General features: G+C 33.2%; 1 protein-coding gene across 3 annotated transcripts in view; it reads right to left on the reverse strand.

Annotated features, from left to right (window-relative positions):
- Positions 1-19623, reverse strand: part of LOC118191059 (ankyrin repeat and BTB/POZ domain-containing protein 2) — a 224805-nt gene that overhangs the window by 80261 nt on the left and 124921 nt on the right. For all 3 annotated transcript variants that reach the window (XM_085814381.1, XM_085814378.1, XM_035361853.2), the window contains 2 exons: positions 18689-19441; positions 14970-16072 (listed from right to left, as the gene is read on the reverse strand). In XM_085814381.1, the coding sequence (XP_085670507.1) occupies positions 14970-16072; positions 18689-19441 (1856 nt within the window). The remainder of the gene's footprint in view (positions 1-14969; positions 16073-18688; positions 19442-19623) is intronic.

A 19623-nucleotide genomic window follows, 5' to 3' on the forward strand; every position in this document is an offset into this window, starting at 1 on the left:
TCAAGTTCCACGACATATGCAAATGGAATAAGAAAGAAAGGCATAAAAGTATAAAATACCAAAGGAGAATATTCTAAAACTGCGAGTTCATTAATGATTAATGAAGTAATCAAGAGATTTTTAGGCAACTTTTATTTTAATACACAATACGTATTCGTTTAGAATAAGCATTATTGCTTTGGTGTTTCAAAATGAAGTCACGGAGCTTAGAATTACATCGCAAAACATATTTAGTCAATATGGTCTTTCAACATGATATATAATAGTAATATGTTGCAATCACTTCTTAGCTAAGTTATTTATTTTTGAAGGGTAATTACACTTCTATGAGAGAGATAATAGAATAGTTATATTAAGCAGAAGAACGAAAAATAATTCACTAATGGGTGGAGAACAGAACTATGGGTGATTAAATTATTTCAGATACGAGTTGGATAAAATACATTTTGCATGAGAAATATAGGTTATAACAACGCTTTATTCACCTTCTTTTATGAGATGTAGTTTTTGTTTATTGTGTACTATTTAAAACTAAATATCTTAGTATTTCAGAAAACTATTATCATTATTCTTTAACTTCCACGACTTTTTTGCGGAAAAGTTCCAAAGTTCACTGACTTTCTAGTACTTTTCAGGTGAATGGACACCGTTCAATAATGATAGTACCATACCCAGAATTTGTTAAATATTTTATCATGTTGCTTGGGTGAAGTGCGTAAGTGCTACCAAGTGAACATAAATGAAATAAAATTCTTTAGAAGAAAATCGTAATTTTGTGCATTTTTACGAAAAATATTTATTATATGTTGAAAACTCAATGAAATACAGTGATGTACCTAAAATTTAATATTGGGGGGGGGTGCAATCTGCATGATAATATAAGCATCGTTCAGCAACGTTTTTTATTATTTTATAACTTTGCCTTTTAAAAACTGAAATTAATCTCAAAATTGTATATCTGCAATTATATAAGGTTATTTAAGGACAAAACATGACATTCACTCAATTGCATTCATATTATTATGTTATTAAAGAAAGCATTCCAATCTGAACAATCGTATTAGCTTGATATTGAAAATCATTATATTTTCACCTTTTGAGAAACAGCTTAGCAATTTCAATCACTCAATTCAGTTTCTTCTGAAAACTGAATACTGTTGTTAGAAACTTCTGTGTACTCTTCCCATGTTATGTTATCAACTGAGGTATTTGTCATCCATACAACCTGGTAAACTGCCAGTCCTTATGATGTGCGATTTTTAATATATCTACATCTTAGCACATCTTCAGTTACTAGAAGTTCTGCCATCTCTAAGACATAAGATGTTTATTTTTCAAATTGAAACTAGAAAAGAATCTGAGCAGTTTAAAAGCAATTTCTTTAATAATATATTATTTTTATTTCTTTAATAATATATCAATTTTATTTTTAATAACGTTATTAATTGATGTAATTTATAATAGTTCTAATTGATCTAATTGTTTAAATCTCCTTCTTTAACAGATATATATATATGTATATAAAACAAACATAATTCATTTAAAGCCGTTATAACATACACTATTTCGAGACCGTTAAATAACATACACTATTTCGAGACCCACCAGCAGCCGAGCAGTAAAAGTTGCTGACTACTGATAATTCAGTCCGCTCGAATCCCGTTCACGGGCTGGCTGCATGGGTTGTTTCGTGATTTTAGTCATGTGTACCGTGTATAAGAGCCAGTTTCCCTTAAAAGTCCTCTACGAAGGCATTCCTTTCCTTCGACAAATAGTCCTCCAGTGCTTTGCCATAATTAAATAAACCAAACCATATAGTATTTCGCAATTAATGTTTTAGATATTTTAGTGTAGAAAATTATGTTACCGCAGTAGACATAGGAACTGGTAATATTATTAAGATTTTCAAAAGTTTGTAAATATTAGGTAATATCTCTTTAATTGCTGGAATCTAAATCTTCTACTGCAGATAAACTGTTTTTGCTCTCAATGCATCTTTCTTTGCCAATATTAACATTCAGCATTTAAAATACCAATATTACAATCTCACAAATTAGAATATATATTTAATAATATTTTGATTTTCCCTCCATTTTCCGACTGGAGAGGGAATTTATTGTTTTGAGGAAGAAAAATATTAAAATAAAATGCAGTATTTCATAACGTTTACTAAAACGTTCTTTTATCTGCAAGATCATACAGTCCAAGAATTGATTAAAATTCGACATTCGAAAAACTTATTCTTAGGATTCAGCTATAATATTTAAACGACATGTTTGCTTGTTTGCCAGTCGCGGAAGTGAAATTTCAAATTCTTCATTTATTTGCTTCAAAACTATGGTCAATTCTAAATAAATTGCTTTTAAAACTTTTTCTGAATTGTCGCGAATTTCTTGCAGTCATCTTAAAATACCATCACACAACTTTGCTGCACTGATATCTATAGATTTTTACTGCAGAATCATACTTCAAACAACATATATTAAAATATTTTTTGCAACTGAAAACAATGCAATCGCAAAAGTGGAACATTTCAATGAACTCGGGTATAGTATAAGCCTCAGAAGATGCTTTCCTTCTCATGTCAACTCTATTATTTCTCGCGCATAAAATTTTTCATATTTTAGTAATTCCATACTAATTCGTGTTTCTCAATCCAAACGTGGGCCAAGCTGTTTTCAGAGATTCATCTCCTTGAAGATGGGCACAAATTTGATGCATTTTTCGCAAAACAGAATTATATCTTTAAGTGTTCGCAAAGGAATAATATTTTTCTATTATTAGTCCAAAGGGATTTGAATCCCGAAGGACTATTAGTTTCGTTTTGGCATTTTGCATCGGACGGATAAATGTCGGTTCACTTTTCAAACTGTTGCCATAAAATGTTAGAGTCCTGCATTATATTTGAAGAAATTAAATAATGAAAATCTGCGTAAATGTATGTATATTTCTCACATTGTCATAAAATAACGGTACATAGAGTCATCGAATTTTGAATAACGTAATCCTCCAACGAATATGAGCATGTGGAAGACCAAATTTGAAATTTGAAATTTGTTTTATGATCGATTTCCTATTTTTTAAAACTTTGACGAATTTTTGATTTACAAACTCAAGGATTTCAAAGCGAGCAATGGCAACGTTGTGCAGAAAAAACATTTTTATCTCCAGCGCGTGAGTCTCTGTATCGGAAATTCTAAAGATATGCTCGTTTTAAAACTATTTTGCGATATTGCTGTTGCACTGGATCTTATGGTTTAAGTGCGAGGAACATGATATTCAATAAAGAAAGGTAACACACAAAATGTTAAAAAACGCCCCTTTGGACGTAATTTTTTTAGTCCAAAGGGGCTTTGTCCCTGAAGGACTATTGTTTTCGTTTTGCGATTTTGCGTCGGACTCATAAACGTCGGTTCACTTTTCAAACTGTTGCCACAAAATGTTAGAGTCCTGCATTATATTTGAAGAAATTAAATAATGAAAAATCTGCATAAATGATTGTCTATTTCTCGCATTGTGATAAAACAATGGTACATAGAGCCATCGAATTTTGAATGACGAAATCCTACTGCGAATATGGGCATCTGAAATCCCAAATTTGGATTTTGTTTTATTATAGATTTTATATTTTGTAAAACTTTAACGAATTTTTGATTTACAAACTCAATGCTTTAAAAGCGAGAAATGGCAACGTTATATAGAAAAAAAAAATACTTTTATCTCCAGCTCGCGAGACTGTGTATATCGGAAATTCTAAAGATATGCTTAATTTAACATTATTTTGCGATATTGCTCTTGAACTGAATTTTATGGTTTAAGTGCAAAGAACATGATATTTAATAAATAAAGGTAACACTCAAAACGTTAAAAAAATGCCCCTTTGGACGTAATTTAAAATCTGAAACATTTCAGATTTTTTTTTTTTATATATATTTTTATTTATTTATTTATTTATTTATTTTTTATATATACGGAGGAATTGATGAATTTTTATTCATCCTTTTTTATTAGTCCAAAGGGGCAATTTGCCCTGAAGGACTATTAATTTCGTTTTGGCATTTTGCGTTTAAAAGGCTGAATCACTTTTCAAATCGTTGCCACCATATATTATCGCCCTATCTTATATTTAAAGAAATGAAATAATGAAGAATCTGCATAAATGTATGCATGTTTCTCGCATTGTGATAAAACAACGGTACCTAGAGACATCAAAATTTGAATAACGTAATCTTCCATAGAATATGAGCACGTGGAAGCCCTAATTTGAATTTGAAATTTGTTTTATTATCGATTTCATATTTTGTAACACTTCAACGAATTTTTAATTAAAAAAATTAAAGGATTTCAAAGCACGCAATGGCGGCAACACTGTACGGGAAAAAAAAAAATTATCTCCAACGCGCGAGTCTCTGTATCGGAAATTCTAAAGATGTGCTCATTTTAAAATTCATTTGCGATATTGCTGTAGAACTGAATTTTATAGTTTACGTATGTAGTACATGATATTTAATAAATAAAGGTAACATGAAACGTTAAAAAAACGCGCCCCTTTTGGATGTAATTTAAAATCTGAAACCTTTCAGATTTTTTTTATTTATTTATTATTATTTATAGTTATTATTTATTACTGAGGATTTATTAAGAGAATGAGAAGCAGAGGCACATAAAGTGCTAAAAGAAATTTTTATCTCACTTCAACTCGTACAGCTTTGAATATCCTTCGATGGTGTCTTAGCTATCTATGTGATTAGATAGCTAAGACACCATCGAAGCCTTGATCGTTCATGTATTTCAAATCTAAGGATACTGATGTCAAATTATCAATAATGGCAATAGTCGAATCATCTCTGCGTGTAGACACTACAGGTACGAATTAAAAACAATTTTCTGTTAAAAACAGTTTCTCTTTTAAGTTCTTCCACATATGTCAGAAAAACAGGTACAGTGGTACCTCGACATACGAGCACCTCTATATACGAGAAATTCGAGATACGAGGAAAGTATGAGCGAAAAATTTGTCTCTAAATAAGAGCACTGACTCGAGTAACGAGCCAGGATGTTGGTATAAGTATCGGGAACGACTCTGGGAATCCCGTCGTCAGATCACTCAGTGTTCTTTGATCTACGTGTTTCTGCGCTTGTGAGTTAATTCTTTACTACATTTAACGTGAAAATAATTATTTCACGATGCCTCCCAAGAAGATTGTTGCCTCAGATAGTGCTGCAAATTAAAATAAGGAAGCCATGGCCATTGAAATTAAGAAAGAAATCATAGGATAAACATAAGCGTGGTGTAAGAGTGACGGAATTGGCGAAGACTTACGGCCTTTCGACATCGACGATCTGCACTATTCTGAAGAAGTAAGAAATTAAGAAACTGGATGTAGGCAAAGGAATTACCGTTACTTCCACTGAACCGTTCAAAACTCCTAGAAGCTGTTGCTGGTGTGGATTAACGAGAAGCAGTTAAGTTCGGTGTCGGAAGCTGTCATAAAGGTAAACTACGGTTATATTATTTACTAGTGTTATTTATTAGAAGAATTGATTTTTATGTTTCTTTTTTTTGGGGGGGGCGGAACGGATTAACTGGATTTCTATTATTTTCAATGGGGAAGTTTGTTTCTAGATACGAGAAATCCGCAATACGAGCTCAATGCTGGAAAGAAGTAAACTCGTATCTCGAGGTTCCACTGTACTTGCTCTGGTGAAGAAATGTCTTAGAAATGTCTTTTTTTGAAATGTTTCAACGATCCTTTCTAAAATATATTTATCGCTGGCATTTATGATTTCATTTTTTTATTTTTGATGAAATAAACGTTGCTTTATTCTAAATGATTTTTTAATACGTCATCTCCCGCATCTATTAGAAATCTAGCGCAGTGAAAAGTTTACTTCATTCTGATGAGATTCAACAATATCATCATTTGCTCAAATTCACGAGAACCTCATTGGGAATCAATAAAAATTCTTTTTCCCAACACCAAATTACTGTATTTAATAACAGAAAAGCTTTATTCGATTTTTATTTATTTATTTATTTATTGTTAGCTTCATGAGCACTGGCGATATCAGTTGCATTAATACAGATTGTTTGTGATAGAGAAGGACACCTTTTAAAGTATCAGCAGATAATAAGGAATTCTCATGATTGGGCTTATGATATTTTCTCCTCTTGATGCTCACAGAATATTTCGTTAGATTTTATCCAGTTGTGAAAAGGCTTGTTCACCTATTGTTCTAAAACTTGATTATTTGATTTGCCTGCTTATCCGTTAGCAAATATTATGCAAAATTTACAATACACTCCATCTTTAACTTTAGAATGAACCAAGCCAAGGGTATTCAAATAATAATGCATATTTAAATTTTCTTTTTACGCTTTCATTGCTAAATAAAGAACTTAGAAGCTTGTACGTTGCTGCTGAAGCCCAAGTATTTTCAAGAAAATTTATTTTGGGCAGTTAATTTACGACTTACAAAATTTAATGTATCACCATTCATTACTTTGACCACGTTCGTTAGTCAATAATAAGGATAAGCATTTACAGAATTGGCTTATGTGATCTCTTTTTCTTTCGAGAAGAGAGAAAAACTAGAGGATAAGGCAATCAAAAACAAAAACAAAAAAAAAAAAAAAAAAAAAAAGAGAGAGAGAAAGAAAAACATACTGATTTAGGGATTTGAGTCTTGGAAAAGCTTACTGACTTTAAAGACCACCCTGTACTTATGTTAATGCACCCAAAAATGCTCAGATAAATCAAAGAATCAAATTAAATGCAGAACTGCAAATCTTATGATAATGCATGCTTTACCTAAAGGAATAAATACTTCATGTATATTCATATTTGTTTAGCTATCGAAAGATGAAAAATAAATAATAAATTAAAGCTAGGCAGCCATTTTTTAGGGGAAAAATATGGGAATTTATTCCTCAATGTCAACATCAGTTTATTATACCTGCATAAAATTCTAAAGAGTTGACAAATAAAAAAACACCCAAAGTAAATTTCCCTAACGCTCTACACGTGTATACTTTAACAGGCCAAGTGGACTACTACTTGGTGGATATGACATGTTAAATTGATATTAAACAGCTTATTAACTAGCAGCTGATGCTGTAATTTAACCACCTTCCCATTCTAATTTATCAGAGGCTTTAGTTTCGATATATTATTTCACGCGCATTTTTAGGAAATCCCCCGGTGTCCAGCCCAGCAGCCATCATGTACCTCAATCCCCTGAAGGTCAAGTATGTATCATCATCAGGGTCACAAGACGGATTAGTAATGGTAGGGTGCGAAAAGCGGTTGTGGGAAAAAATTCTTGCCCTCCCCCTGCCTTCTTAGCAGCAAAACTTTTCCCCTTTACCTTGATGTTAGAGCTGGAGACACACGGGCGTATACTTTTTTTCTTTATTATTATTATTATTTTGCTTTTATTATATTTGTTATCCACTGGTTTTTATTGCTGTTTTTGTTGTTTCTGGACTCCGATGAATACGCGCTGCGGGCACTTGCTGCTCAGAGGGTGTTGTCCTTTCGATCGCGAAAGGATTTCAACACATCGGCAGAGGAAGAACCGGATGTTTTGGGGGATGGACCCTTTGCGAAAGACGACGTGGACGAGTCAAGCAGCCGTCGATCGGGATCAAGAATTCAGAGGACAATACTGGGCCGCGAGCTCTGTGCATTGGAATTTATATACCAAAGGTATCAAAATTGAAATACATGGTAGTAATATTGATGCAGCATTCCTTGTATTATTGATACATCAAACGTGATGTGATAATAATAGTTCGAAGAGTTCTTGTAGCTTAAACATTGGTAAAGGTTTTAAATAAATCTTTTTATCAAAACTTGAATTTAAGCAGAAGGCACCACTTGTGAGCACAACTTCCGACATTTGTGGGTAGTAAAATAACGTAAAGTTATATTTAAATTAAAAGTATTCGAGCCGGAGACTACACAAATTCGGCCTAACTAAGCTGGCTCAAGCAACGGTGCGATTTAACGTCGGCTACCAAATGGCTGTTGCCGGAATATCAGTTGCCACAGCTGGCCAGTAGAAAGTAAAGCTACAAGCTTCGCTGCCAAAAGCTCAAATATATAAAGCATTCAAAACTCGCCTTAAATATACTTTAACTCATTTGCATCCTCTTGAAGGCTAATGAAAAGGAAAAGACCCAAAATGCCTTATATACTGTCAAATAACACTTATATACTGTCAATGCTTAAATTTCATGGAGGCCCTGCTCCATTACTTCTCTGTCTTTTAATGAAATCACAATTTCAGCTTTAGTTCCAAATAATATGAGCTCCGTTTTTTACCTTGTTATTTAATCGATGGTCATTAATTTAGTTTAAAATATTAAATATTTGCCTCTATATAAAAATTTGTCTGTCCATCTTATATTGTTTTATTAAATGCGTGGTTTTTAGAGTTAATTTTTAGTGTGCGGCTTAAAATAGTTATTATAAAAAGGAGAAAAAATATGATTTTAATGAGTCTATCTAGAATAATTTCATGGATTCAGCTAGTAACTCATAATAACCGAGATGAAGAAGCGCGTTTATTGCTTAAAAATTTCGCAGTTTGCTATCAATAACCCCAAGTGTCACTCTAAAAGAAAAATTAAACATCTTAACGCTTTACCGAATAGCAAAACACTGGCACGTGGAAGCTCAAAATGTTATATTTCTGGCAGTGACAAAACATTTCTTTTAAATCATCTAATTTTCTGGCTAAATTTGAAACATAACTATGTTAAGTTTTGCTGATTGACAACACGCTCCCTTTAATTAATTTAATGTGCTCTATTTTTTTCCTTTTTCCAGCATACTTTCTAGGTGAAACGGTTAGCATACTCGGCGCGTATTCGAGAGGTCCAGGTTAGAGTCCCGGCGAGGGCATTGCACATTTTTCACATCTTCTGCTGCGAAAAAAACTTAATGACTCTACAACTCTTCAGATTTTCATTAAATTCATGTAAAACGTGAAATAAATAAAAAATGGATTTGAAATTAAAAGTTTGGGCTTCGAAATGCACATGTTCGGGTGGAAGATCGTATGATAGTTAATTTTATTATAAGCAGTTACCATTTTTATGACAGAAAAGGGAAATGACCTAATTAAAGTAAAGAATATAAGGGGCTATTATCAATTAAAATTAGAAGTTTGCTTTTACACTTTTATCTAACATACACATTAATATATATATTCTATATATAAATCCAATACATACTGAACGTGGAGGGAGCTATAATGTATAACTACTTAAATAAGAGCAAAAAATATTACTAAAAAAGGTGGAAACAAAAAGGTAGTGCAAATAGTAAAGAATAAATTATAAAGCATTTAAATATTTCGATGCATGGCCGTCAGATAGCTAATAAATAGACAGAACTAGATAATTTGTGTGTTATCAGTCCAACCTCTACAGGCTGGAATAAGACGAGCATTTTGCCCATTTTTCCATAAATCAAAAAACTGTAAGGATTCCCCCCCCAAAACAGCAACAAACTTTTCATTTCATTTGAATACATAACATATCGAGCAGTCTAAATATGTAACGAATTATACAAAAGGCATATGAAATAGTAAACATAGTAGAAATATTCTAATTTTTTTTCTGTAATAATGAAACAACAATTGCGTCGGATATGAAAAATAAATCTGAAAAAACAATCAAGATATACTGAATATATTAAATCTATGTTTGCACTCGGCTGAGCTAACTCTAACATGAGCTTCGAAGAAATAAAATAATATCAAACGGAAGTGCTAAATTAAATGTAAAAAATACTTCTTAAAAAAATCATAAATGTGATGTGGTACAAAAATAAATGCAATCTGGTGGAGGAGGGGGAGAATTTGCCTAAAATTTGCAGTATCTTAGATGTCTCATTGTACTCCTACCAGAGTTGAAACTAGCCAAATGTTTCAACCTCATTCCTAAAGTTGAAGTAGTAGTATGTTGAACGAAGTAGTGGTAGTATTTAATCTTTAAGAATATTTTTTCTTAATTTCATCTTTGAAAAAAACTAACTTCAGCTTTAAGGACAAGTTTAAACATTTGATAGGGCTACAATAAGACATCCAACTGCAAATTGAAGGTAACTCACTTTTTCCCCCTCTTTTTTCACACAGTTTGCATTTATTTTTGTACACCACCACATTTAAGATTTTTTTTAAACCTTTAATTTAGCAGTTAAGTTTCATATTATTTTATTGCTTCGAAATACATGTTAGGATTAGTTCAGCCGAGTACTTCTAATAAACATGAATTTACTATATGCAATGTTATCCGGGCACTGTATGCGATTCTCATTTTATAGCGAAAACATCCAATTGAAAAGTTAATTGAGCGAGATCAAACGATAGTTTATTTATCATTTAAGTGGCAAGACTTACAAAGTAATGATTATAATGTTTAACAAAAATACAGTGGCAATAGTAGACAGAATTCTTAACGGATTTAAATTTTATTAAGTGAAACCCATCTCAAACCGAATGACAAATTTAAAATTCCCAACTACAATATCTATAAATTTGACCGTCTTCATAACCGTGGTGGCGGTACAGCTAATTCTCATGAAAAAAATGTCTAAACAGTACCATCTTTCCTCTTCCTCTCATGAGCTTTGAAGCAAGTGCATGTATTTTGAATAGTGATAATAAAGAATATCTCATCATTGCTGCTTATAAGCCACCCAACAATAGCCTCAACACTCAAGATCTTGACTATATTCTCAACTTAGGTTACCCAACTATTATTGCTGGGGCCTTAAATTGTAAGCATATTAACTGGAACTCCAGGCGAAATAATCCAGACGGAATTATCCTTAACAATTACATAATCAACAATTCTGATATCAACATTTATGGTCCAGATGAACCAACGCATCTTCATCAAATCTCGAATACTTCTGATGTATTAGACATCTTAATTGCCTTCAATGTTCCTCAAATACCTTTTCTCCAAGTAGATAATGAACTTTCTTCACAGCACCTACCAGTACGCTTCACTTTATATGGCTTAAAGCATGGTCTTCCGCCTAATTGGGAAAACTATGCTTATCACCTTGAAGAAAACATATCTGCTACCACTAAAATGACTAATAGTATCGAAATTCATGATGCCACAATCTATCTTTTGTATATTGTATATCAGTAAAATCAACGAAGCCATCAACCACGTCAAATTTATTCCAAAGACTAATTATACGCTCCCACACAATATTAGACAGAAAATTACAGAGAAAAACAGACTAAGAAAATTTTATCAACGTTCCCACTCCACCCAAGACAAAAGAAGATTTAATGCTTCCAATCGAAACCTCAGAAAATTTATCCAAGAGTACAGAAACAAATGTTGGAATAACTTCATTGAATGTCTTTCGCACACCAACCACTCTGTGTGGAAAGTTGCTAAAGCTCTCCGAAGCACTCCCTCCAATATTGGACCCATTCTAGATGATAATAATACTAAAATTTACCATCATAAAAAAAATTGTCAACCTCTTCGCTGATAACTATGAACAACAGTTTACTTTAAATAATTTCCCCCACCCGAATGATATCAATATTATGAATCACGTCACCGATTTCCTCTGCAAAGATCCTGAAAATCAAAACAACCCGACTTCTCCCAAAGAAATACAGAAAATTGTAAAGAAACTTAATCCAACGAAAGCATCTGGATATGACAATATCACTAATAAGGCCCTGCAATACCTCCCAAGGAAAGGCATCGTCCTTATTACAAATATTTTTAATGCATGTTTGAGACTTAATACATTCCCAAAACATTGGAAACACGCCATTCTGTCATTAAAAAGCCTGGCAAAGCTGAAAATCTCACAAGTAACTTTAGACCGATCAGTCTTCTGCCTGCGATTGCCAAACTTTCCGAAAGGCTTATCAAGTCTCGACTCACCACTTTTATGAATGAAAATAACATCATCAAAGACCATCAATTCGAATTTCGCCAGGGATTCTCAACGACTCAGGAGATCGCCCGAATCGTGGAATTCATAGGTGAAAATTTTAATAAGAAGGAAGTAGTTGCTGCTATTTTTATGGACGTAGAGAAAGCCTTCAATAAAGTTTGGCATCACGGTCTTATCATCAAGCTGATGAACTATAATTTTCCACCACCCATCATCCATCTAATCGCTGATGTTTTAAAGAACAGAACTTTTAAAGTTAAGATTCAAGATAACTATTCCACCACAAGAAAAATTCACGCGGGTTTACCACAGGGGTCGGTAATTTCCCCGCTTCTCTATAATTTATGTATTAATCATCTTCCTAATATTGAAAATATTCTCACTGCGTGCTATGCCGATGACACAGCACTTTCATGTCACTCACTTAATCCATATCATGCAAGAAATAAACTACAGAATGCCATTTTTACATTTCACCCTGGTTTAAAGGATGGAAAATAAAAATTAATCCCGAAAAATCAAAAGAGATTTACATTAAAAAAGGAAATATCCCTCAAGATTTAGAAGAAAATACGATAAAAGGGCAAATCGTGTCATGTGACCACCAAATAAAATATTTAGGTGTTTATCTCGACCAGAAGTTAACTTTCAAATTTCATGTTAATTATATCAAAGCACAACGTGCCTTAATGAGCATTTACCCCTTAATGTGCGAATATTCGAAGTTAAATATCAACACTAAAAAACACTTTATCTACAGGCTATCCGACCCGCCTCGGCGTGGGCAGCTACTGCACGTTCAAACAGAGCAAAGCTTCAAAGTTTTCAGAGTAAAACTCTCAGATTCCTATCCAACTCTCCGTGGTTCGTTAGAAACACTGTCATCCATAATTCTCTAAAGATTTTACCATTAGATGCCGAATTACTAAAGATTACATTCAAATTCTACGAAAATGTGATTCCTCCACTCACAAAGTTATTAAAAACATAGGGGAGTACGACTACCTAATCGAACAGTTGCATAAACGACCCAGAACTATACATCATAATGTTAGATGGTAGTTCTTGAATATATTTTATTATCTTCATCTATTTAATCTAGATTTTGTTTCATCTTTATTATCATTTTCATCTTATTACGGACTTTGCCCGGTACCAAAGCTACTTTATCATCATTAAATTCGTATATCACGTGGCAGTCTACTTCTCTATGAACTATAGTCTACTCTTATTCTAGCCTAGAGGGGCTGGACTGATAAAGGCATAAATTGTTTTGTTATTTTGTAGTTTATTAAAGATTTAAATGTAGTATATTTGTGTCATTGTCAGTTCAAAAAAAGGCTGTTACATTCGCTTCTCTTGATACACCAATGAAAACGATGGATGGAGAGATATAAATTCGTTATAATTTACTCTTTATTATTTGCACAACTTTTTGTTTGCACCTTTTTTTTCGGGGGGGGGACTTTTTATTTTTTAGCAATATGTTTTTGCACTTATTAAGCGTTTATGCACTATAGATCTCATTAATGGACCAATTTATTTATTCACAGCGGTTTATTGCTTTAGCAAACAATTTTTATTTTTTATTACATGACTCCAAGTTGAATATGTATTCGATTTAAACGTTTTAATTTTTCTTTGTGTTTCGGATATAAAATATTTTGTTCGTTTAATTTTCACAAAAAAAGTGAAAACATAAATGAGTTAGATACAGGATCAAAAAATTTAATTCAATTTAAGCATTTTAATTAAATAAATTCACGCATGACAAGTTCATTATGGTCTGAATGAAAAGAAAACAATTTTAATGAAAATAAGAGGTTTTTTAATGCGTGTTTTTATCTTCATCTCTCTTCGCCTTAGGGATTCAGGTTTTTCAGAATCAGGAAGCGTGCACTTGCTGTTCTTGATTTGCTGATCACGTACGCTGCCAAACGTTTTTGACGAAGTTCTATGTTGCAGAATTTAAAATTTGCAATGTAATATATTGTTCAAGTAAATTATAAATCTGCTTTTTAAAACAGATGTTTAAAGACATTTATGGTATCTGAAATACAACTTTCAGCTTCTTCTATTGAAACAGCAATAAAACATTAGTTCCATGGTTAATAGTATTTTATTCAATAACTACCATTTATTACATATAAAATAAAAATTGACAACATTTCCCCTGGTCTGCATTTTCTGTGTGGTTAATTTTTAAAATTAATTTTATGATGAGGAACTCCTGCAACGGTTTTATTTTTACAAGGAAATACTGGTCTCTTACCATGGTAGTTTTTCGACTGACTGATTTTGTTTTTACTACTTTAACTATCATTATTCTACTTAAACCTTATTACTATCTTCGATCTATGTTGCAGAACACTAAGATCCGCCAAAATCAGGCCATTTTGGAGCGAATGGCTGCGAGAAACATTGCATTACTCAAATATCTAGGTAATTTTGATAAAATGATTTCGCACAAAAATTCCCTTAATTGGCCATTTTTATTTATTTCTCTGGTTATTTTCTGGTGGTTTTGTATGGAAAGATATTTATTTTCTTACGGAATTCAGCCACATAATCAATCTTACTTTCAGTATGCTTAAAAATCATATTGCTTCGATACCATACCAAAATTTCATATTCAGAGGCATTTGCTCATTGTTCGTCCTTGAAACTTAAGCACGTAAAGTTACAGACGGTTCATTTCATCTTTGTACGTCAAATAAAATTTCCTTTACGCCTCTTAATACTATTAGAATAAAACTTTAATACAAGAATTCGCAAGAGGTGTGCGACAGCCAGTGTTCTCTTTTCCAACAATATGAACTTTAGGGAAGCTATAAGAGATTTCGTAAGTTTGGAGAAGAGTGTGAATTAATATAACTATTAAAAAATTCTTGATCTGGGGTGTAAGACACTTCCCTGCACGGGTTCTCAGGTTAACTAGAACGAACATGAAAATTTTATTAACAAAATATCTTTTGTTACAGTATTGACGATTAAAAAAACTAGGTATAATAAAAGACTTACCACTAGCAGTACGACCAGCGTTCAGATGTGAAAAAGGCTGAAATAATCCCCAGAGATCACTGCTATTGGATATGGCAGTCTCAAGCATCGTTGCAGTGAACATAGTTGACCCATCTAGAGCCATACACTGAAGAACAATCTCCTCTAAAAGATTTTCAATGGCAGCTGTTAAGTATATAGCTGCATACTGATGAACGAAAGAACCTATCCGAACATCACACATCCACCGATGAAAGCGGCCTACAGACAGCTGAAGGCCAGCTCGAGCACTTTTGCTGAGTTTCATTTGGTCACCACTGACTGCAGATATTGCAGCAGCACGGTGACATGCTTTAATGCAACTGTCTGCTAAAGCAGGAGATAACACAATTTTCAAAGAACCACTGACTTCTTGTTTGGTGCACATACCAAGAGTTTTAGAAAACCGTTGTGTTTCTCTGGCAATCCGCACCAGAGGTCGTTGGAGTAAGTATGAAAGTCGTGGCACTGTTTCCATTGATATTTGACCAAGATGCTCGCGCAGTCTTCCAGTTTGCATGACTTTTAGAATATCGTGATTGGACCATGGCACACGTTGTAGTTCCACTAGGCGTGTGTGATTGTCAACCCACACAAATTCGTCTGCACTAGTAATATTTGTATTAATTGTCTCTAGACTTGAATGCCTAATCAATCTCCTGACAGGTTCAGATTCACTACCACTAACAGATGAATAAGTAGATGTAGAATAGCTTGTCCTGGATCCCTGGGTACGTACTGATAACTGTTCAATGGCTTGTCTAATGTCTTCAAGACCGCATGCTCCTTCAAGTGGAGTCCTATGTGTTTTTCTAGATGGAGCAGGTCGTCGGCAAGAGATTTTTGTAGAAGAAACATGATGAGATGTTAGGAGTCTCTCATCTTCAGGGACAGATTTTAGAGGCGTTCCTCTTCCGAATCTGTGCTCCGACTCTCCTCGAGAATCATCTCTAGCGCTATCGGAGTTTAGAATTTCTCCAGTTTTTCCTGACAATCTGCCGGAAGTTCTGGATAAAATTCCATCTGTTGGAGATGAGCTAAGGTATGATGATTGGCCGTCGCTCATACTAGCATGTCCTGAGGATCTAATAAAGAAAAGAATTAATTAAAAACAAAATCACAAAATTAAATTAAAATGAAAACAGCTGTGGAACATTTTTTGCAGTCATTAATTTTTTTTATAATCATAGATAAATAGTTGCAATTAACTCTGAATAATAACGTCTCACACTTAACTAGAGAAGTGAAAAGAAATAACTTCGAAATTTTTAATTAAATCTCAGAGTAATATAAATTAAACTAAATCAGTAACACAATAGCAGCAGGATCGATTGTTAAGTGGATTTATATAAGTCAGTTTGGAAGCCTTCTGTACGGTACAAGTAAACCCTTGCCGAATGTGAGCTTGCAGAACGCGATTTATATATATATATATATATATATATATATATATCCGGTTTTTTCTCTATTTAATTTGCCCAACGCGAGAATTTCAGTTATACGTGGTACGCTGAAGAGCGTCGGTTGCACTGAGACAGTTCTTATGACAAGTTTGAAAATTTCTTCATTAAAGAAGCCAAATATTACTTAGAAAAGTAAATCCTGAGCTTTAAACCTCTTCTAATTTTCAATAATGCTCCAAGACACGGTAATGAAGCTCTTACAACATTGCATCGAAATTTAGATGTTTTATTCCTTCCACCAAATATCACTTCCTTAATCCAACCAATCGATCAAGGAGTCATAAAAATATTCAAAGCCTATTATGTCATGCATGCTGACATCTCTGCAAATAAAGCACTAAACGAAGAAAGCAGACACACTAATGGAATTTTGGAAGCAAATCAACATAAGATACTGATGATCATAGAAATTTTTAAACTGGCAAGGGAATAAGTGAATTCATCAACAATTAATTCTTACTGGTATTACTGTTGGCCAGAAGTTGTACCTAATTTTAGAATTTTTGTATCGGTTGAAAATGAAGCCAAGGAAATCGTACAAGTTGCAAAAGCAATAGGCAGTGAAGAATTTTTCAGATATGGAAAAAGGAAAAATTAAAGAATTAGTTGAGAATGACTATTCTGAAATGTCAAATAAAGAACTGAATGATCTTATAACACCAGCCGACGGTAAAAGCAGCGATAGAGAAGAGGACAAGAACGTTTAAGATGCAAGAAGTCACACGAATTGTTGAAAAAAGCATAAAAACGCTCTGATTTTGTAATAGAGATTGACCCAAATGAAGAAAGAAGAGAATAGTTTATGAAAAACTTTGCACTTCTTGCCGCGAAACCTTTCGTTAATTGCGTCAGACATTGCTCCAAGCAAAAATCACCAGCTATTTAAAAAGTAATTATTAGAAGTTATAGAAATCCATTCAATTAACGTGTTTTATTTTCCAATTTAATTATAATAATATTTAAGTTTGTATAAATTATACATAATTTCTTGTATAAATTGGTTTGTATAAATTATACATAAATTCTTTTATAAATTGGCTTGTATAAAGTATACATAATTACTATATCTAACCCTCTTTTTTTAATAGGAATTTAACTATGCACAACGTGATTTTGCTGTACTCGTAATCTGTTAATGATTTACCCCGCGTTTGCCAAGGGTTTACTGTACTGCTGAAGTCGTACGCTAAATACAGAAAAGTTTTTGCTGTATATCAAAAATGGATCTATCGACAAACCTGGCACGGCAAAAACTCAAATTGCATATTAAGGGCAAAAACGAAGAAGTAATAATGCAGTATAGTTTCCCCCCTTCGAATGTCAGCACCAGAAAAAAACTTTCAATCCTTACTAAGAAATGCATATTTGCCGTAAAATATTTATATAACTAACGTATAAAACCTCCTGTTGATGCACTTTCCCATTCCTTAAACTTGATATAAATGAAAGACTGAGGCACTTTAAGCAGAGATAAGAGCCAACGTAAACCTACAGAAAAAAAATGCTAAGATAATGTCACTTATCAACCAATAAAGTTACCATTTGCAAAATGACTTTATTTCCTTGCACGACAACGTTTTTTTGTCACCATTTGCAACTTAATGACTGCAAAAAAATTCGGAGTTTTTTGGATAATCTCTACATTTATACAATTTTTCTTTGTGGTGGTTTCATATTTGAAGAGTTACAAGTTCGAAAGTTTTAGCTCCAGAAAACTTTAGCTCCAATGCAGAACACACATTCTCTGGCACTTGGAAGCGATCCCTAATAAAAATATTTTCTACGCAAAAATTAGTCTATTGAATGAAAGAAAATTGACTCATGTTTCACAGCAGAAATATTATTCTTACTTACTTTTTGCTTTCGCAGCATTCTTTATATAATCAAATTTATGAAATGAGTTATGGATATACTTTAACTTGCTAATATGATCTATTTTAGACTACAGCTACCATTGAGTCCAAGCACACCTGTCTACATGTGATACAAATAATTAAACATGTGTATTTCATTTTACTTGACATCCAAACACGGTTATTATTATTAAATGGTATACAAGTTCAAGCCTTAAACTAGATCAATCTATCAAAGTCGTCAATCAGTCATTATGCAGGAAAAAGCAGATTTACGATAAAATTTACCCATTAATATTCTTAACAAAACTGAATTGAAAATAAATAAATACTTCCGTAAGAAAAGTTAATAAAGAATTAATGTATAAGAATTTGCAGTACTTACTTATTTTCATCACTAGAAGAGCCACCGTAACACTCGTGTCGCCTTTGAATAAGTCGACTTTCATCTAATCCAAACACTTGAGGAAACGATAAAATATTTCGGCGTTTTGATTTTAACCGTGTTGGTGGTCGTTTACGACAGATTATAGGATCACCGTCTGATGAACTTTTACTCAAAGACCCACAGTCTGTATTGGACATGGAATCCATGTAAGGAGAGAGATGGCCATCCGGTGAAAATTCATCTTCTTCCACATCTTTGTATTCCCAGAAAGCTGGATGGCACCGATTATCCTTCTCGAAGTTTTGACTGTCACTGAAGATAGATGCTGGAGACGTTCGAGAATTTAGACCTGGAGAACTTTTAGCATGGGTCATTTGATGTTGTTGATGATGATCTCGAGTTACCCTCTGGACTTCATTGGAGTGACAGAAATTGTTACAGCTGCTCGTGATGTAATCTTTATTCGGAGTTTTGCAGTTTGAGCGATGCGGCTGATTATTCGTGAGTAAATCTTTGCTTGGAGTTCGTGAATGATTTTCCGTTATGGCACTGGATCCGATGGCTGGTTCTTTCGAGGATGCTCGAGAGCTGTTAACATCTTTGCATGATGAACGAGAAGCACTTCGAAGTTGAGAAGAGGCAACAGTGATATCTTTTCCAGCAGTTCTCGAGCTGTTTTGTACGACAATATTTCCAGAAAGAAGGTCTTTACTTGGAGTTCGGCAATTATTGTGAAGAGGCGATGTTTCCCTACAGAAAATTGAAAGATTTATGTCATATTTATTCTGCTTTGGGGCAGATAATTTAGCACATTAGACCTTAACATAACAGCACAATTTTTCATAATCTAATGTAATTTTCTAAATTCTTTGACAATATTAGCAGTATTTCGGTATAATCTCACAATAATGTTATAGTTCGATCTAAGTTAT

Source organism: Stegodyphus dumicola, chromosome 1 (genome assembly GCF_044657685.1).
Source record: "Stegodyphus dumicola isolate Sdum_Otavi_A_Nest chromosome 1, ASM4465768v1".
NCBI lineage: Eukaryota > Metazoa > Arthropoda > Arachnida > Araneae > Eresidae > Stegodyphus > Stegodyphus dumicola.